General features: G+C 46.3%; 1 protein-coding gene across 5 annotated transcripts in view; it reads right to left on the bottom strand.

Annotated features, from left to right (window-relative positions):
• The window catches only part of TMCC1 (transmembrane and coiled-coil domain family 1), an 87,906-nt gene that overhangs the window by 44,578 nt on the left and 21,416 nt on the right, over nucleotides 1-21,912 (bottom strand). Inside the window, exon 2 of one of the 5 annotated variants that reach the window (XM_074151459.1) lies at nucleotides 14,629-14,631. The exons of 3 other annotated variants lie outside the window; for them this stretch is intronic. In XM_074151459.1, the coding sequence (XP_074007560.1) occupies nucleotides 14,629-14,631 (3 nt within the window). Of the gene's footprint in view, nucleotides 1-14,628; nucleotides 14,632-20,457; nucleotides 20,467-21,912 lie in introns of all 5 variants that reach the window. One more of the 5 variants, XM_074151457.1, reaches the window with a different exon arrangement.

Genomic DNA, 21,912 nt, shown 5'->3' with positions numbered 1-21,912 from the left:
ACATTTTCCAAATGCGACGTCAGTGCTCCTGGGCTGCTGAGAGTTAACTATAATGACCGTGTATGCAGAGAACAGGGAGAAAATATTTTTCTACAGTTGAATGTTTACCAACAGCACTCAAGAAAAAAACAACAAAAAATCCCCTTGTAGTAGTACTTTACAGTTTGCATTCCCGTGATCTCAGGCTCCATTCTTGCCAGGCGTGTGCCCTCTCAATGCCCTATCAAAAAAGGCAAATGATAGCACTTAGGTGTTGCTGAAACAGTTCAATACTCTGATTTCAAATCTAAATACAATTCTCTCTTTTAGCGCACACTACAATGTTCATAGCAATTATTTGAAGGATTAGAACCTTGCTTCATTTCCTTAGCAATTTTTTCCTGTCTATTTCAAATAGCCTCAAAGCTCAGAACTGAAGTATGTGCACCTCAGTTTCAGAAGGGAAGGCTTTCTAAGCTGAATTCCTAATTCAAATTAATACCAGTTGATCTCAGTGGTACCCAAACTGCATCTTAAGTTAAAAAAACCCAAACCAAACAACACCTGCTCCTCTGGTTTTCCTGTCAACATCTATCAAAGCGTCCTTCAACTTAGACTACATTCTCAAATGAATTAATTTCAGTCTTCAGAAGACGGGCTATTCAGACACCCTGTCCCTGAAAGGAGTAGTCTGAACTGCACATACAACCTCATTTATTGTATACTAACAAAAACTTCCACTGACTTAAAATTTACTTAACTTCAGTATGGACTGCGTTATTTGATGGGATTAACCCTGATTTCCTCTTGTGAATTTTGCAGGGAGACTGTTTTTAGGCCCCTGGAAGACTTGTGGGGAGCAAAGCCGAGTGGGGGCACCAGCCCCACGAAGGAGGAAGAATCCGTCTGGTTTCTCACAGGGAACTGAGGGGAGAAGGGCAAACAGACACAAGACAAAATCTCTACGAAGGACCCCTCAAGGAAACAAATTCAGAGTAAAGATGCCAACACTTGTAATGCCCCCTTTGATCACTGCTGGTAGGAAATTCCAATTGTTATTGCTATCCAGTTCCATGTAAGCACCTATTATAAAGTATGATGATATTCTGCAAACTGCCACGAGCTGTGGAATTTCATTATTAAAAGGGAAGATGCATTTATGTAAGCTGCATTCCACCTGTAGTTTGTGTTTACATCCTTTAACATCCTAAGTCTATTTGGCAATGAGCCATCCTGTGCCATTCACCAGACCCCAGCTGGCAGGTACAGGGGCAATTCTCTGCATTATTAGTAACGTCTTTTCCTAAAGAGAAGTCCCTGGTCCTACCTCTAATATCTCTGCTGGTGTAGGCTCACATACCCTGTCAACTATCACTGTGGGAAGATGCTCCAAGTCTATTTTCCTTCTCACTCTCATGGCATTCATGAAGCTGTTACACCGAGACAGGACAAACTCCTCAGGAAACCTGTTATTCCTACTCCTTAAAACAGAGCGCCAGGAGCTCATTTTTCTTTTGCAAGACAAAAGTGATATCTCTGCAACATTTTCCCACACGTTCCTTCGAGCAAGATGATGCAGTGGAAGCACATTCCCTTCTTGAGGGACTCATCTTGCCTAGAAAATTCATGATATTTTAATCATTGCCAGTACTCACTCATTCAACCCCAGCATGGCCAGCAAGGCTTGGGGACTTACTGACATCCCACCGCCTCTCAGCTGTGTTTACACAAGCCTTTTGCCCAGTAAACCTTACAAAGAATCCTGCAGAAACAGTTTCAGAACTAAATAACATGATGAGAAACACAGTGAGATGCATTAGTGACAACGCAGAGACAGTTCAGGGGCTAATAAACTCAGGTAGTACTTACGAGCAAAATAGTACAGTGTGAACTTTTCAATATTTAACGTGCTGGTTAAATGAACTGAGTATCGCTGCGGTTCACAAAAAACCCACTTTTTTTGGCCTTTTCTTTCTTTAAAATGAACCTGGCCTTTTCTAGTCAAAACTTCAGCCACATATGAAAGCACCACTTGGCTGACCTGATCTCTTCTGGGAGAGCAGAACCTTTGAAAGAAAGGGTATGCATTTTAACTTAGAAAACTTCCTCAAATACGGTTCAATTTATCTCTATTATTTTACTTTCATAAAACCAGCTAAAACATCTGGACAAAGTCAAGCCAGGTAAAAGCTGGACACAATTTTGTACTGTGACTCCAAGAGTGAGGGAACTCCCAGCTAAATGTAACCCAGCAGCAACAGCACTTCTGGAGGTCCTGGGTGACAGTCCTCGCGGGCCCTCCAAGGATTTCCAAACAGTACAAGATGGAGAGTGGTTTGAACAAAAATACTTAGAAAACACTTTGGATACTTAGGGAAGAGGGAGAAAAAAAAAGGGGGGGGAACAAAGTGAACAATCTGAGTGTGGCCTGGGGAAGACCTTTGTTGAACCAATCCAAAAGCCACCAAGTATTTTGCCTTTAAGTCTTAACAATAAAGGCGCAGTAATTTACGACTCAAATTTTTAAGAGTTAGAGACATTTAAGCGGTCAAACTAATGCAGAATCCAAGCAGTATCCCACAAATACCAAATACTGCTTTGGTATATGTGAAATAAGAAGTAACACTTGAAGATAAGTCTGTGTAAAACTTTGAGAAACCCCTGACACACAGGGGTTATCAGACACAAACATTTCCTACGTTAGTACAGGGTTAAGTGCTTACACAGCTCTCCCCAGAACAGTATCTCAAAATTTGATAGCCATTATGTAAATCAGAGCAAGGCATTAACCCCATTTGTAGAAGGAAGACAGAGACTGGGAGAGCTTAAAGGATTTGATCAAAGCCAGGCGGTGCGAACAGCCATGCCGGAAGGGAAACCAGCCATTTGAGGCCAAGCGAAGCCATATTTTTCCTTCCTACATGTAGTCCTACATTTTCTCTGCTCAAGTTTTATACTGGTGGCAGCATTTTTCAGTTTGTAGCTCTCAAATCAGCAGTCACATTCTATTTGAAGCCTCCACCGCTAAATACGGTTAGAAGTTGGAATTTTGACCTTGCAGCTGCGTAACACAGGCACACCGTTTAATGAGGTCCTATTTCACCCAAGAAGTGCACCCATCCTGGGAGTCAGTGCTCCTGGTCCCACACAGACATTTGCCAACTTCGAAGCCTAAGTCAGCAACCTTAAAAGAATCAAGATCTTTAGAAATATTAAGAGAAAGAAACAGTAATAGCAAGAAATATTCATGAAGTACTGCTTTATTTCATATAGTCTGGCAGTCATTACGTTTTGGCTGATAAATATATCAGCAAAAATCCATCTTTTTCCTATAGTTTCCCCCCAGCAGATGACAGAGTGCTTTATAACACCACGTGCTGCTCCTCCCCGCAAAGACTCCGACACAAAGGGGCTTCCCAATCCCACCCTAAAGAGCAGTGAGGAGACCGGGAGAGGAAGGTCTCATCCTACACCCAAACCCGGATAAACACAATCCGCTTTGGTTGTTCCTTCATACTACTACACTTTTTATTTTGGTAAATACAGACCAAGCTCTCCTTTTTTCCTTCAGTTCCTCATACTGTAAACGTTGTGCATCTTTTACAATTAAAACAAAGAAGTTAAGCAGCTGTCAAGGATAGAAAATTGTTTAAAGTAGGCTTGACACAGCCAGAGCTAATTCAGCGCAAGACACAATTGTGTCAGCACAAAAATGGAGAGAGAGCTAGGAAAACAAATTGGAAACAGTTCTCCTATAGTAAAAAGTCAGTGTAAACGTTTTTCGAAATCACCCTGCCCACCTTAATAAGCAAGAATTAAAATGGAGTTATCCAAAGGAGTTCATTTAAAGCTGTTTTGGCTGCCCCATATAAACAGAATTTAGATATGGAGTTCATTACTAACTCAATCAAGTCTCTTTTGAGGGGAAGATTGAACTCTTGTGGCGCCTGTGGAGACTCCTACTGCTCGCAGGCACAGCTCTTGACATGGAACAAGGGAAATCTCGAAAAGATGCAAGTTTCACTTTTTCCCACTCCCTAAAAATGGCCACATCAATTTCTTTAAGATTAGGAGATACTCAAAAAAACCACAAATGAATAAGAAAAGACATCAACTTATTGCAAAGCCATAGCTTTTCCCAAGACAGTCTGCAGGATGCGAATTCTGACCTATTTTAAATGCTGATAACTGCATTTTAACGTTTTGATGAATGCATTTAAAAATCTTTACAAACACACACATTGGGGGGGGGAGGGAGGAAGAGCTTAATGTAAAGTGAATATTCAGCTTGCCATTTAGGCATCCAATTAATAGTGTAATTCCTACGTCCAGAGCCAAGCCTGCTCATGGGGAAGGGTTGGATGCGAGAGCAGGGCTGTGCCGGCAGCTCTGTACGAGTGTTCTTACCTGCAGTGCACTATCCAGCCTCGCTTTTATTCAAGGATTGGTTTTTTCCAGATGTTTTTCAAACTACAAGCACTGGATTGATCCAGTGACAAACCTGCAAGACCACACGGATTAACCGTTCTCTCCTCTCAAGCAGCTTCTTGACAAGAATTAGCACACTTGTAATTACCGCGCAGCAGAACCTGTTCGCAGCAACTCCTTTGTTCTCAGCCCGGTGCCAGCGGCCGGCGCTGGAGGCGCGGAGCCCAGCTCTGCTCCTGCCCCCCGCGGGTGTCTCCCCGGGACAACTCCCGCTCCCGCCGGCCGAAGCCCTTCCAGCGGGACAAAGCACACGTTTCGGCGACCGTCCCCCGCGCCCGCGCACCGGCACGGCTGGCCCTTATGTGCCCCCTTCTCACACGCCCCTTCCTCGGCTCCCCAGACTACACCCGGTCAGGGACCCGCATCCCGCCCGAGCCCACGGGCCATCGCGGCGCCGCAGGAGCCGAACCGGTCCCTGCGAGCGGGCAGCGCGCCGCGGGACCCCGAAACGCGCCGCGAGCAGAGCCCTTTGTGTCTCCGCCGGGCGAGAACAAAAGCGGAGCCGCGCCCGGGCGGGGGGCGTTGCGGGACCCACCTTGGAGAGCTGCCGGCGGAGGCTGAAGCGCTGCACCATGGTCCGCCGCGGCCCCCGGGCAGGGCGCGGGGCGGAGGGCGGTCAGCGGCGGCGCATCCCGGGGGACCGACCCCGCACGCCGCTCCTCCTCCGGGAGCCCCGGGAGGGGAGGGGACGCGGGCACGGCACCGGCACCGGCACCCGCCCGCCCCCCGAGCGGCAGCCGGGAAGGCCCGTCCCCGCGGGGGGCCGGCGGGAGGCTGCCCCCGCCCCGGCCGCGCCCCGCCGAGCGCGGCCCCGGGGAAGGGGCGGGCCCGCCCGGCGCGGGGCGGCCCGGTACCCCCGCGAAGGGCTCCCCCCGTCCCCTCCTCGGGCCGCTCCGGGTGCCCGCCCCTCCTCGGGCGGGGTCCGGCCCCGGTCCGTGTCTGCGCGGCAGAACCGAGCCGCAGCCCCGCGGCCAGAGACGCGGCGGCCAAGAGCCGCCCCGGGGCCGGGCTCCTCCCGGGTCGCCCCCGCCTGTGACAGCACCTGGGGCTTGATCCGCCCCTGGGGCTGCAGGAAAGCAGCCGCAAGGACGCGTGCATTTCCAGTTTGTGCCGTTCAGGCGGGTCCAGGTCTCAATGAATTGGCTCGGGCACCTGCCAGGATGCTCAGAAAAGGAGGAGGGAAACCGAAAACCCCAACACAATGAGGAGCTCAAAATCTCTGGAAGTATGTCGTTTCTCACGTAGTCCTGCCTCAGCATTTTCAGTTTGGATTTCTTAGGATTTTATTTCCAAGCCCTTTTGTAACTGCCTCCTGCCAGCGATTCTGCTCTCATTTCTTTCTATTCCTCCAACTTAAAAACACTGCCCACTCCTGCTCCAGATGCCAAAATATCCCCCATGACCCTCCTACACAAAGCTCTCCCCTCACCCCGATCCTTTCGGGAATGCTCTCACAGCAGGAGCTTTCCCACCAGCATCCACCGAAGCAGTATGGCAACACTTAAAGTGAAAACATCAAGTACAATTTAATCAGAAATACTGATACTTTGAAGACATACAAAATTAAACCCAACGGGAGTGCTACTTCATTTTATATACAATAAATAAATAAATAAATAAGTTTAAAGACTATCATGCATTCTCCATTCCTCCTCTTACACACACACACAAAAAATGGCATACAAGCCATTACACATGCATTATATCTGAATTTAGGTGCAATCCAGAGAGTCAGGCACATGAAGATTGTGGGAAATTTTTCTACAATTCTGTTTGAAAGAAGCGAGGAGGCTGTTTCCAAAGCATCGTCCTGAATTCAGCAAGCATGAAACTTTGCAAATGCAAACTGTTTGGGAATTCCAGTAAAACGTCACTTTCAGGTGCAGAATTCTCAAATGCCTCTAATAGCCCCATTTTATGGATGGAAAATTGGGCAGATTCAGGGGAAGGCCTGAATTCAGGTCCATGGCCTGTGCTGGAAGCATCCATCTCACAAGGAAAAGGGTTTGGAGTTTAGAGCACCAGATCCCATCCCACAGTACCCTGCTGTAAAACTGCCCTCCCAGAATACATTTTCCCCCTCCCGCCTGGAGAAGGGTGTCTCCTGCTGTAACACCCACAACCAAGGTCTGAAAGCAAGGTTCGTCTGCCCTTCAGTCGCCACACAAGAAGATACAAAACTTTTGTAGAAATGACCACGTGCCACGCGAAAGGCTCAAGCTGGCCAAGAGGCTTCATCAACACCAGGTGCAACTCCTACAGCACTTCTCTGTGTCTTAGACTTTTGTTCATACTAATAGAATGCAGTGACTGACTTCAGGCGTCCTTGTTCTGCAGGTGGATGACCTTCATGGCCCTCAGCCCCTGTTTATCTTTACAGGCAGGTTCAACAGCAAGTTTGAGTTTCACAGCTAAGGTGACTCCCATCTGGTGAATACCCCATGGGAACAGCCCACCAGCTGAGTTCTGCCTGGCTTGGAAGACAACGAGGTGTAAAAACTTGTGCTCGAGTTGTTAAATGGTGAGCACGCACCTCGTCCCGGACACTGTAGGAAAAAAAAAAAATGACATTTCTAAGGAGCACACTCACCTTTCTGACAGCTAGTTCCTTACAGCCTTTTGGTTTTGTACTGCTTGACAGTCCTTAATGACAAAAAGCCTAAAAAATACATTGTCTGAACAAAAACACTACCAGTAGAGGCCAGATTTTTCTCGAGGATGCAAAAAACATTGTGCCTGCCTTTTCGCCCAGTACCCACAACATCGGCCACAGACACCGTGGAGTTGCCTTAGTATTAGATTGACATTTTAACATGATGGATAAAGACTTCAATTCCAGTTTTTCAAAAGCAATTATTCAAAATGAAATGAAAAAGAAACCACACCTCAGTGCATTTGAAATGCTATTCAGAAATTTCTTTCATGTTGGAGACAAAGTTATGGGCATGCCTTGCTCATAGTATGTAGACAAATATTTTTCACTACAGAAAACACAGGAATTTGTTCATACGAGTATTGAAACTTTTCCTCTACTTGAATGCTTCTTTTTTTTGTGTCAGTTTTAAAACCACATAAATTATTCCTCCCCATATATATGTTAGTTGACTTAGGACATCCAAAGAAGACATGTCACCAGTACAGATGGTGTTGTCGGATGGCAGAGATTAAGCTAACAACCCGCCATGACAGATTTCATATTCCAAGTCTAATTAAACAAAAGCTTACTGTTCAAACAGCGTTCAGCTCATTTGCTCCCATCATCTACAACAGCAGCAGTTATCCAGTGCCAACTACACAGCCTGATTTACTAGTAAAACTTAAACCTTAAATAGGCTGTCATTACGCAACTCAAAGAACATGGAATTAGATCAAAAGGTCTCCTTGGGATGGCAGCCGCACTCACAACTGTCACTCCTTACCCACAAAGCGCATCCTGGACCACCACCAGAGCCACCACCAGAATGCTCCGGGAATGTAGTGCTAACCTGGAACTACAGTATTCCTTTGTGCTGACTACATCTACAATCCGTGTTTTGCAGACCAACACAAACCAAGACGTTTTCATGCTCAGCCACAAGAAAGTTACTTTAATGAATGTGCGAGTATTTTTAGTCTTAAAAAGGCAAATAAAATCAATACATCGGGCAGTGATTTGCTGCGTTTCCTTTCACGTCAGGCACATCCTGAAACTTTAAAGCAGCACGAAATTTAAAAGGATTTGATATTGCAAGAAAAAAAAAAATAGAAAAACTGCACAACGGCATCAGTGTTGCAGAGTGGGTCGGCAGGACACAGACCTGGGGTGAGCAGAGCCCGCGTACCTGTGATGTGAATCCACACACGTCTGACCGGGGAATGACACGTGCTGCGCGCAGCCAGGGCCTGGTGGCATCTCTCTGAGCATCGCAGGCTGCAGCCAGCAGACCCACCACAGTATTCTCCCACAGGAACGTGCTGGAAGTTTTCTGGGCGTACAGTGGAAAACTACAGAAAGGCACCAGATGACTGACTGCCACCGGAGAAGTGGCTTGCACTGTGTGCTCACAAGACAGGGAGATTGCTCACCTGAGCAAAAGCAGAACCCGACATCCCGAGCAACACCTCGTACTCCGGGCTGACAGAGAAGGCAAATGGGCAAGATCTTAACTTCACCACATGTTAAACTCAAGACTGACGACATACCCTACATGCAAAGGAGGCTCCAGCTGCTTCAGAACAGCTGCTAGTCAGGAAATGTCTGGTTTGATGCTGAACACCTCCAAAGCTATGTGCTTTTGTGTCCTTTCTGCTAATTTATCCACCCACTGTTAAATGACTGGGGACCCACGTACCTGAGTACTGTTTGTCTGCATCCTCAGCATTGATTACGAGATCTCATATTGAATCATGTTCAATTTCTACAATACAACTGCAACATGAATCCAAAAGGGAGACCTCCTTTTTGCATTACATTTAAATAGCTACAGCATCGATCCCTTCAAGTACATGGACTTACCTACACAGGAAAATATTTTCTGAATAACTAGAGTCTACGAACAAAACTACTGGCATCGAACAGCTCCAAGCTCTTGGGGCCAGAGCACGTCCCAGCTGAGTTTGGACTCTGTATCGGGGTAAGGCTGGGTTATCCAGCACTGTCCACCTGCACCTCCTCTGACTTTGGGGAAGGAAGCCCTCCCACAATGGCCAAAAGGATCCCACGGCATGTTCCAGCTACGATAAACCAAGGGACCTGGATCCCATGGCATGCTCCAGCTACGACAATCAAGGGACTTGGATCCCATGGCATGCCATGGCTGTGTCCTGCACCCGGCTGCTGGAAGTCGGTTGCGCACTGACTCCATATGAAATCACTCCCTACGGCATGTACTGCCCAAGTACACTCCACTGCCCTGCACGGTTGCATAGCCTTGTAGAAAAATGAAGGTGACTTAGGCCAGAATATTTGCCTTGTTAAGGAAAAACATTTTTAGCCTATTTCTAAAGTCATCAAATGACTTGGAGGCTGGAGATAGAGGAGACATTTGCGGTTGGGCCACAAAGGGTTATGAGAAGGGTCAGTGAGATTCTCTAAATAGACCTTGATGGGAAAGTTATGGAAAGATTAAACAGGGGTGTTTATTTTATAACTGTCATCCAAAAGTAACATCTATAGATGCATACTTCAGCACTGAAAACCCCAGTGGCTATACAATAGCATTGTTTAGCAGCTTTCTGCTCTGTCAGTGGTAACTCAGAGGTTTCAAAAATGCAGAAATGTGTTCCGTGCAGAGGAAGTGCTCCCTGCCAGAACTTGGATTCCTTTTCAAAATGTTCACTTTTCTTGGAAATACACAGACAGTACATTACTCAGTTACCAGGCCTCAGTTTTATACTGACCATGGAGAGCCAACAGCAAAGGAAACTGATGGGACGGAGACACTAGAAAAACCTCCTCGTGCACACAACCAGATGGTCAGGGGATTCCGCATCATTCTCCTCTCTGAACGAGGTCAGGACTTCTTGTTCTGCAGGTGGACTGTATTCAGGAGCCTTGTGCACACTGTTCAGTTCCTCCTGCAGCAAACCTATACCATCGTGAACAATCTCTGTGCCTGGAGAGCTGCCACACACCTTCTGTTGCTGAGACCACCAGGCTTGTCCACACCCCCATGACAACACCCTCCCATGGCTGAAAACAGCTTCTCCAGAGAGCTCGCTCTCCGTCCTCTCCTGGTGTCCATTGTGCATTCAAAGACACACCAAGGATTTGGGTGTTTCGTTTGGGACCCCAGTGACAGCCGGACAGTTGGCAGAGCAGCGTGGGACATGCCGGGCGTCTGGTCCTGCCACCTCACCCGCTCCATGGACACCTCCCCGTTTCCAGGCTGTCTGACAGCAGATACGCATGGCTCTGGGCAGCCACCCTCCCACCCTCAGGGCTCGGTGCCAGGAGTCCCAAGGAACAGCCGGCACCTCAGCCCCATGGTGCCTCCATGGCCACCCAGGCTCCCCTCCCCAGCCAGCCACAGGGCTGAGACAGGCTACGGACCCGGGAATGGGGCCAGCTGGCTGAAACCTCCCCCGCACCACACCGAGATGGGACTGGGAGATGGCAAAAATGATGACAGCAGCTTTCCCTCTGCACCCGAGGCCTCACACTCAGCATTTCCACACTGATATTTATGATCTGCGTAGTTAACGAGTGGCTCCTGCTCTTGCGTACAGACACACGCATCTTTCTTCCCGAGTCCCCTCTCGCTATCGTAGCTCTTGTTTTGTGAGTATTACCTTCCTACAGCAATTCATGCCTGTGTAATAGATTAATGGGTGAATTACTCTCTCTCTATTCAGGAACATAAAACACTTTAACCATTCGGAATAATCTCTCATCACGTTAACACTTCCAAAGCTACCTATGAAGTACAGTACTTCTAAAACCACAGACTAAAGAAGTCATGTGAAAGATCTGGACACACCAGCCCTTCACACTCCCCTTGCTTCGACGTGAGCCCATTCGCAGCCCCCAGAGCCCTGCACGGGTGGGACCAGAACTCCATCTGCTCCGCAGGGATGGAACACCCCAGTGGAACTTGGCCGAGGAGAACATGAAAAAAAGGCCTTGGTCAGGCCAGCAGCATGAACGCTTCTGACCGCCCGCAGCAAACGCACGGCTCTTCATCACAAGGAGCAGTCTCATCCAGCAACCATTTAGCCACTTGAGATTTTTAAAAATTACAAAACCAACAGAAATATTTCAGTCAGATTGAGAAAACACACTCAAAGTGACCAAATGCTGCTTCTGCGCATGGGGCTGTCCCACTCGGACCCTTCACCGGGCTGTGAGGAGTCTCCACACCAGTCAGCCCTTCCCAGCGCCAGCCCTTCCCATGGCATCACAACCTCCGACAGCCTCCTGCACACAGCAGCACCTGAGGGTTTTTCTTAAAAAAAGCTTAGGTTACAATTTTTATCAGCTAAACAAACCTGCTCAGGCATCCATATCATTTACCAATCACAACAGTGTTTCTTGAAAGGAACAGCAATTTCCCCGCCTCAATAGTGTGACCAAGTACCACGCGGTGCCAGGAGCAACCCCCTGTCACCAACAGCTTTGTCACATTTTTCAAAATAAAACAAAGTATTTTTAGAAGATACCTATACATTGCAAATTTGATACTATCAGCCTAGAGTTTTCTCCATACAACAGGGTATAAGTTGCTTTAGGAAAACAAAGGATTCAAGAAAGGTGTTTAAATATTTTTCTTCTGAGTTATTTAAATTGAACTCCTTTCACAGTCACTTGTATTTTCCAGAAAACATTTGATGTCGTTGTGTCAGGGTAACTCTCCCACCCGACCACTCCATCTTCAGGACAGAGGAACGAGCTGTTTCTGTGCCCGTTTTCAGAGGGGTCACGGCTCCCTCTGCTGACGGAGAGCGCTCTGCACCCCACAAACGCCTCTGGCTGGGGGGCCCCCAGGTGCCACCCTGGTGCCAGCAGTAAGGTGACCGAGGCACTGCCAGTACCTGCGTCGCCACCAAACCGCCCCAGCGCCTGCTCCCAGCAAAGCCCTTCTCGCCCCAGGGTCACCGGAACATTCTCACAAAGATGTCACCCCCAGCTCAGAACACCTCAAACAGCACCAGGGGAACGAGCACGTTCACAGACACAGCCAGTGATCTCCCCTTACCCACGCCTTGGCTCTCAGGCCACGGGGGCTGCTGCTGCCACGAGAATCACAGAATCGCCCCGGCTGGAAGGGACCTTGCACATCGTCGAGTCCAACCATTGACCCAACACTGACAAACCCACCACTAACCCATGTCCCTCAGCACCACGTCTGCCTGTCTTTTAAATACCTCCAGGGATGGTGATACTACCATTGCTCTGGGCAGCCTGTTCCAAGGCTTGACAGCCCTTTAGGTGAAGAATTTTTTCCTAATATCCATCCTAACTCCCCCAGCACAACTTGAGCACGTCTTTGCTGCACTCCGAGTACCAAACACTGCTAATTCAGGCTTCCTTGGCTGCTTTATTTTAGGCTGCCTTATACCGGGTAGGACTCGTCTGTCCTGCACACATTGCATGCTGGCAGAAAGTGGGACATGTACTAAGCACTGCTTAGATATATTTTTTTTTTTTAAACTGGAAGTAAAAATTACTTCAAGTTAAAAGAAAGTTTTACCAGGGAGCATATTTCTGTTTCCAGCTAGGACCAGTTTGCTGCTCAAATACAGCAACTCTCCACTTCTCATCAGCAAAGTCCAAACCCCACCAAACTACACTGAAATATACATATTTATCAAAACCTATCATTACAGTGCCACTAAATTTCTGGATGTATAAACATCCTTTGCAGAGGGCACGACTTTTCCTTATTTTGGTGCCCTGACCTGTCAAGAGCAAGGACGTTCCCTGATCCCTGCGGATACAGGCTCCTAGGGCACTGGGGGAAGCAAAGTCTCCCTGACCGAAGAGTGTCTCGGGCCTTTGGAAACACAACTGTGCAGAGGAATCACACCTACAATTTTCAGCTGAAAAAAAACCTTATCTTTCTGAAATCAGACACACAGAAAAGTACTGCAAGTTGAAAATGAGAGACAAGAAAATCAGTTGGATTGGAAAACTTCCAAGTTAAAAGCATGCTCAGCAAAAAACTCCCAAAAAACAGGTTTGAAAGGAATCTTTAAAACTGTCAGATGATCTACTGTCCTCCTCCATGGAACTGAATTCTGGAAGAGGAAAAAAAGTTATGAAGAAAACTAGAAATTGCTGCCACTTTCCAAAATAAAGACAACAATCTTAGATAACACTCACAGACCTGGCCCTGGAAACCTCACAGCTACGAACAACTCGCCAAAGGTCAGTTACAGAAATGTAGATGTGGAGCCGCAGAAAACTGGGGGGGGGGCTAGAGAGAAAACGAAGAAACAGCACGTGATACACAGAAAAAGCACCGTACATAGTAAATTTGGATGCACACGGAGCTGCAGACCAATGAAGAAAAGTCTAAATGTGCGTTCGCAAACACATAAAAAGTACCCCAAGTACACCCCAGGGTGAGGAAGATGAAACCATCAGCCTGAACACCCAATTCCTCCAGATGCTGACAACCTGCGGTAACACCTGCACACCTCCACCCTGGCTGGAACCACATCACCAACTGCAGGACCCAGAGGAGCAGCGGGAAGGTGAGCACAACCCAAAGAAAGCAGTTATAAACTAAGAAGTATGTGTATAATGGTTTTAACAGCTTTTTTTTATATATATATATATTTCTGTAACAGTTAGATCAGGACTAATAATTATTAGATCCTTAGGGTTTCAATTACACTAACATTAAATTCTTGGCTCTCCTCGTACATAACGTGTGTCCTCTTTGCCCATAAACAAGACTTTGAGCCCAACGCCACTCTGGAGCTTCACAAAGGTCACTGCTGCCAGCCGGGAATGGCAGTGCCTGGCACAGCATGGTCTTGCAGAGCAATCAAGCAACTCAAGATTAATTTCTGACCTTGTGAAACAACCCTCGGCCTATTCCTGACCTATCTCAATCTGCAATTAAGCCAGAACAGTGACCTGCCAGCATCTTATCTCGTTTCAAGATGCAAATGACGCAACCCTATTCCAGCAGGAAGCACCAGCCCTGGCTGCGCTTCCCTGGGGGACACAGGGGTGTCCCCGTCCCTCGGCCAGAGCCCTGACGCTCACCCCTCAGCACAAGCCCAGATCTGCAGCTCCAGGGGTTTGCAGCACCGGTTTTAAGAACGAGGATAAATGACTGTTGTGCTGAAAGGCTCCTCGCACACCAGCTCCCGGGGTCCCCGCACGCCGCTGCCGGGACAGGGGAACCTCCCTGCGCCCTCCCCAGCGAGTGAAGCTCTCCCTGTACAGCAGCTCCCCAAGACAGTGCTGTTCTAACATGACCCAGCTGCAGGGACTGGAAGTAAAATCACATATATTGTTTCCAGAAGGGCTTGTGACCTGACCTATTTATATGGCAAATACTATTTCCAATATGAAAACAGTCCTTTACAGCCAAAGCTACAAAATATTTTACACAGGATCACTTATGAAAAAATCTCAAAAATGTTTACCACCTCTGTAAGTTGAATGGGAGAGCAAACATTACAGTATGATGTTAAGAAGAATGCTTGCTCTTTTGGGAAATGGATTACAGCCTCAGTGATCTTTTCTAGATCTAAGACATATTGTTCATAGCCACAGTAGACTTTCCACACGGTTTTAATATTATAAAAAACCTCCACCTTTTATCTTTTCACAGGTGGTTGTCCCAGATGTATTGCATGGTATTTCCGAAAAAAGAATTCGTGAAAAATGTTTCTGGCAAATAAATTACTGCCGTAAAAGACTATTTACAATTGAAGGGAAATCATTTGCCCTTCCACAGCTCTGCTACGTTTACTGAAAGGGCAGCGCAGTTAAATGTGCTCCCTTGTTTACGTCACTGCGCAGCCTGTAGAGCAGTGAGACTACTTGAAGAGTCATTAGAAGTAAGCAAGAAAAGCAAGCTTACTGCTGGGAGGTTTTTGATACTCATGGCTCAGGGGGTCAACATCATCACTGGAAAATAATGAGGAGCCTGCAAACTAAAGACTGGAGACAGTTATTCCAGAAGCATTTGTAGTCATTTTTTAAAATGTGGACAGTAACAGAATACAGATTTAAGCTGTTAAACCAAATCCAAAGATATTTGAAATATTTATGAAAACTGATCATCAAAACTGGAAAGAGGACGATCGGAAGAAGTCCCACCAGGGCACAGCAGAAGTGAAGTGAGCGGTGACAGGGACCTCGCTGCAGGACAGCAAACCCCTTTTCCTATCATCCCTGTAACCCTGAGGCAAGCAAATGGCAACCTGGAAATGTTTGGGGCTATGGAGGCAAAAAGCTGCAAATCCACTGAACAATTTGATCCTACATTAATTCAGGTCGGTTTGCCTTCTTAGTGACACCAGAAGGTGTCAGCCAAGGACTTCCACCAAATATTCCAGAGCGATTCACTGTATAGGAGCCCTGAACGAATAAACTGACCTCGCCACCACCTTGCTCTGACAGCAATGCCTGGTGTGTAACTCCAGATGACAGCAAGCCATGTAAGGATCTCCCTAGTAAAAAAAAAAAAAACAATCAAAAAAGCATAACAAGGTGCTGCATATTTGTAACAATTTTTATTTCAGTAAGACTGATTTTGTATTTTTACCACAAAACTGTAACAATGTCAAAAGGCTTCATTATTGCAGCATGGAAGTCTATACAAATGCCAGTCCTAGCAGAAGTGGATAGGTCTTTTACTCTTCTTTCAATTAAAGAGGGTGATTTCCTCCATTTTCCCCATTCGATTATTTTAACACTCTTAATAGCTTTGTTTCTTTGAGGTAATCTGACTTTATTCCTCCCACACCCCACCGCTACCTACTGGCTGTTGGCCACACTCCTGCTCTGCACACTGGTCATCTAACCTAAAGAAAAGGGCTGGTTAAAGTATATTTATTATGCAGATATAGCAGACCAATAATGTTTCAGGTGTCGAAGGGGAGGATACAGGCAGTAAGGCAGGGAGGCAGAGGGCATGGAGCTCTCCTCCCCTGCCCCCAGGGAAAGTCCCGCTCCGGCCATGGCACCCTCTGGAGGGGGCACAGCTCCTGCTGGGAAGCGCCTGAAGCACTTCTGCTCCTCCTAGAATTATGGTCAGACTTCAGGGTAACACTCGCCTTTGCTGTTGATTCCTCCACATTCTCCTGCCCGCAGGGGGGAGCGGGACGCCCTTCAGAAACCCCCGTCTCCTCACGAAATCAAAGGTCGGCCTTCACCAGAAGGCGCCGGCTGCGGGGCTGTGCTGGGGCACCATCATCACCCCCAGGCGCCGGGAAAAGCTCATGGGGACGCAACTTCTCACCAAAGAACCACTACTTCTGTATCTCTGGAACCTGAATATTGTTCTGTTTGTCCATGTCTCCACACACAACTCACTGCCCCACAGCAAGCTCTGAAGGTACAGTAAAACACAAAGAGACCCACGCAGGCTCAATCGTTTCCAAACCACCGTGATCCTCATTTCTCAGGCCGGTGGGCTGTCTCCGCAGAAAAAGATTTATGCAAAAATATTTAAATTTAGACTGCTTGAAATACAAGACCAAGTGAAGTATCTTGGTAAGACTTTAATTATTACATTATTTTCCATGCTATGGCAATCTCATTTCTCAGCTTCTACACAAAGCCTGACAACAAGCAGCAGGATTATTACACATGCAAATGTATGTAAATGAGGTGTTAGAACAAATCCAATCTGTGGTTTCGGGATAACATTTTGCCCTTCCATTTCAACAACAAATTGAGAGAACAGAGAATGGAACAATACTGTGAGCTAAAAATATTTTGTGTGCAGAGGGTTAAGAATTCACTCTCCCTTGCGCCACACAGTGCTCCGTGTCCTCAGTTCCCACGGGATCTCAGCGCCTCACAGCATCGGGCTCAGCCAGTACTTGGTATTTCAGAGAACCAAACAAGAGCTGAGGTCACCTATTTAAAGCAAAGTTCAAATAGTACCCCAGCTCTGACCTTCACCTGGAAGGGACTATGCCCCCTTGGTAAACTCTGGCAGCTCCGCCAGGCTTCACCCTGTTCTTCACATGAACTAGTGCCACACAAAGACACAGAAGAGATTCTATTATGTGTTTGCTGGTGTGGTAAGAGAACCTCTTCTGAACGACACCATCACACCAAGCAGGTATCTCTGCTGCCTTCACGAGCAGCTCCAGCCTGACCGATTCCCTGGGGAACTTGCCCCAAAAACTCACCTCCAAAACTTTGCAGCATCCACAAATAAAACATGGGGAGGGGAAAAATAATCCAAAGCAACAAAACAAAACCCCCTCTTGGGCTGAGGAAACAGTTTTTTGAGGAGACTGATCTCCTAAACCTCCTGGGGGGGTGTAAGAGGGTTACAGCACAAAAAGGAAAGTGCGGTTTGTCACAAAGAACCCAAGGGGCACAGAGGAGCTCCCCAAGAGCTGGCAGATCTCTTGCATCTCCTGCACGCAAAACCAGGTTGCCCCGTGACAGCGGGCGGTGCCAGCAGATCATATGATGACAGAAAACATGAATCAGAAAAATCAGAATTACATTGCTTGCCTGCAGCTCCTATGTTATGCAGTTTTTGTCATTATTAAATCACTTACCCATCATATATGTTGTTTCTTTGTCCTTCTAGTTTGTATAGCCCATATGTGCACAACAGATGGATCAACGCTGTAGCTCATATTTTCTAATTATAGTTGGACTTATTTAATTCTGAAAGAATTTCAAAGGAAACACTCCCTTCTGAGGCAAGGTGAGTCAGTGTTTCTTCACTGTCATCAGCAAACACCAAAATCAAGGAAGTGAAATTGGTAGTGTTTTATTGGGGGGGAATAAAAGTGCCAAACTTATTTAAAAGATAAGATTCGGAAGAGCTGAAGGAGACAAATAGGCAAAGTCTTGAGAAAGTAAATATGAAAAAAATGAACAACAACAACAAAAATAATCAAGTGAAGGTCTGCTGTATCCACAATCAATACAGACTTGAGTAGAACCCAGGGGTCTAAAGGACTCTCAACCCTGATCAGTGAATCCTATCTGCCAGACATTTTAAATAAATTATTTCTATTTCTTAAACTTCATTAAATAATTTAGTCTTAATGAGACTAAATAAATTAGGAAAATTTAAGGTTAAAGTAACACTATGTGAAAAAAATTCAAATGTCTCATAACTTAAAGTGCTTAAAGTTTGAATTTACATTTAACTTCACACCTGTTGCATTTAAGTTTGGTCTAAAAATTTCAGATTTTACTTGCCTCTTTACTGACTCCATCATTTGAACTGTGTTGTGACTAATTTTGCAATACAAATTGTTGAACAAATAGTTTTAGCAATTTAGCAATTCATTGATTTAGTTGAAAATGATGAGTGTGGCAGACAATGCCACGCTGGCTCCTCACGTGCCAAATGCACCCATGTCTTTTATAGGGTTGATTTAACAAACAGCTGCATCACGCTCTCCTGATCTCACTGAATCATCATCTGCTACTGATCCTACCAGCGATTTAAAATTTACATGTAGCTGATTTTTAAATGCATTCCATGGTTACACTGTGAAGTCAGTACAAGCTGTCATACGTTACTCGGGGCTGTACAAGCATCTGCACTTCACCTGCCCCCTCTCTGCCGTTAATTCGTAACTTCAAGCGGAATCAACACGCTTGAAGCCCAACACCTACAGACACAGGCTGTGGCTGAGACAGCGTGTCTCCGACTGGAATGACTGCACCATAGGGTGTTAACACCGCAACACACACGGTGCTGTTTGTAGGACACAGAACAGAAAACAGTTTGCCCTTCTTTGTGAAAAAAAACCCCAGCCATTTGTATTTTCCATTTTTTCCCCATCTTTCCTACGCAAGGTAAGTCAAAGGCCACTCATGAGACTATTGCAGCTCCCCAAATTGTGCGGATTTCATAGCAACACTGCACAAGTCAGTCTTTCGAGCTCTTCTCGAGGTGGTGGGAATAGGGACTCCCATTTTTTGACCCCTAATTTTTTTTTAACCCTCTTGGTTATTTAGAGCATCTCTTGGTATCACCGTCCTTGGGCAGAAACCAGATGTTCCTCCAGGCTGATCAACTCTGATCCCAGCTGAAGCTGGTTAGAGACACATTTACAATTTATGCCCGTCTTCCCTGAGGATGTGACAATGTTTCAGGCAGGACTGGGATTGGGGAAAGACTACATTTGAGATAGACTACGGGATTAAGCAATCTCATAAGAGAAAAAAATGTACATCACCTGGAAGTACAACTGCAAAATGCTGAAAAAGGCAAGCAACAGGTCATCTAACTGCATCTTGAATTTAACACCGTATTTATCTTGTAATTTGCCATCTGTAAATAAGCGCAGAGCCAGCCCTGCCCACGCTCGGGCACGTCAGATCTCTGACACAAACTGCAGCTTTTCCCACCCGAGGGTTTTGCCGTTGGGTTACTCGGAGAAGGCGGGGGGGGGGTCTGAGGGCAGCCCGGCCCCTGAGCCCACCGAAGGCCACAGAGTCAGGAAGGTTCCTGTTTTGCTGCATCTCTGGGCAGAATGCTATATTTAACAAATGCCAATAATCAAGCATAAACACTCAAACACTGAAATTACAATAACGCTAAAGGAACAGCGGGAACACACTCTCTGCCCTTTTCTCCCCACCAATTTGCTACCACAAAGGAAAACCCTCTTGGGCAAGACCTAACTTTGAGGTGAGCTGGGGCATACCATAAACGCTGTACAAAGCTCCTCCACCAGACCAAAATATCCAAATGAGACACCAGACAAAGGTGTATTTCCCCAAAGAGTGACCAAAACCAAGGCAGCGTTTCCTTGGTTATGTCGCTTCAGACAGTAGAATGCACCTTTATCGCCTCCCAGGAAAACGCTGCAATACGCAAGTATTAAAAAGCAGCTGGTAATTCATCAAACTCCACAGAGGGACAACAGGTCACAGAGGTTTCTGGAGAGTTTAGCCACCCAAAAAGGCATTTCTTCACATACATTTAGTTTTCCTCTTTCAGACTCCAGCCCCCTCCCTTCTCTCTCCAACACGGAGGGGACAAAGCCCAAACAGTCCTTTTCCCTCAAGTCCCCGGGCTCAGCAGCTGCGGGCACGGCAAACGGCACCGGGAGCCGCTCTCCTCCCTCCCAGACCACGGCTCGGCGTAGGGGCAGAAGAGCCACCGCTCACAGGAACCACCCCGCAGGATGGGACGCTGTCAGCGGGAAGAACAGCCACAGTTGCTGCTTCTCAGTCATCAAAGGCCACATCTACCAAAATCTGACTCCTAAATTTGTTCTCGCACACAGCAGATGTAGCAGAATGCAGTTACTGCCGGATTAGTAGTTCTCGTTTTTCCAGTCACTCCTGCCCAGTGATCAATTCATCCAGGCCAGTGATTTCCAAGCTTTGACTGCACACACCTACTGGTAAAAAACTTGAGCATGGACTGTCAACACATGTACATCCATTTATAAATTATATACATGTACAACTGAACTAATATATTAGGTACATTATAAAACATACACAAAGATTGAAATTAAAATGGCAAAGAAAGATAAAAAGACATAATTTCAATAATTATTTTACTTATTAATGGTACAAAAAATACTTTCTTCCCACACTCCAAGGGACTGTGTTGTGCACGCCCCACTTTGGAGACCACGGGTCTAGGCAAAGGTGGTAATATTTTGTCAGACCAGGTGACAGAAAGGAGAAAGGACAGCTCACTCCAGGTCTTTTGCCACACTGCCATATTACTTACCTAATTTCTCAGGCCTGTTCAATCTCGCTGTTCATACACAAAGTAAAAGAACCACAGTTTTAAACCAACGAACCAGACTTTACTTGCTAAACTTAACTTGCTGGATTTGGGCACAAACCCGGAAAACTGCCAACTTTCCCCTAAATTCTCCCGAAACAAAGATCAACGAGTTCACTGACAATGCAAAGAGAGCCAGTAAGCAGATAAACCTGAACTGGCACGGCTCAGTTGCAAAGTTAACCCATCCCAGGGGAGCGTACGCTTTTCCCAACTACTTTACTACCACTTCTCTTCTCTTAACTGTTGGTAAGAAACAAAAACCTCAGATACAGCTTCAGGAAGACTCCTCCAATGCTTCTCCCAAGAGGAGACTTCACCCATTGCCTTATAAAGATACTGTAATTTATGCTAATACTTTGTAATTACCATCTATAAATGCAAGATATGCTAATTTCCAGATGACTATCAGGGAAATACACTGAAAGCATATTATATGGCCGAACGTTCTGAAACACTTTTCACTTGGAGCATTTCAAAGTAGGCTTCAAGGAGAGGAAGACAACATACAACAAGGGAACAATCCTGCGGCAGAGGAAAGGTGAAGCAACCCCCAGATGACTGAGATCTTATTCAGCCCCAATCCATCATCATCTAGCCAACACCAAAGAAACTGCAGTATGTGAGAACAAATTTTCACAGCAAAAGATCTACGGAAGCTTCAGGGCCACACTATCTCAACAGCATCAATCACTAGCAGGATTGTTTCTCTTGGTCCACGAGTCATGGTCAGACCCTCTTTAATTAAGAGCATACGAACCAGAAATCAGTTTCACAATTATTCCTATCTTTATCAAAGGGTTTGCCCTCCAATGAACAAGCCTGCAAAGATTTTTAGGAAAATACAGGTTATGGCTAAAATTAAATCAGAAACCTAGTTTTTCAAAAAAATGAGTGCTTCAACTGTATTGATCTGGGAAAGAAGAGATGGTAAGAGAAACACTATTTCTTGATATCATCTATAAGCCGATATGCACAGATTTGCAAGAACATGCCACAGAACAGAGACCGTCCTTTCAGTGAATGCTTTCTCCACGCAGGCAGA

This window comes from Numenius arquata, chromosome 8, assembly GCF_964106895.1.
Source record: "Numenius arquata chromosome 8, bNumArq3.hap1.1, whole genome shotgun sequence".
NCBI classification, from domain to species: Eukaryota; Metazoa; Chordata; class Aves; order Charadriiformes; family Scolopacidae; genus Numenius; species Numenius arquata.
The sequence above is the reverse complement of the archived record's forward strand: the minus strand, read 5'-3'. Positions and strand labels throughout refer to the sequence as shown.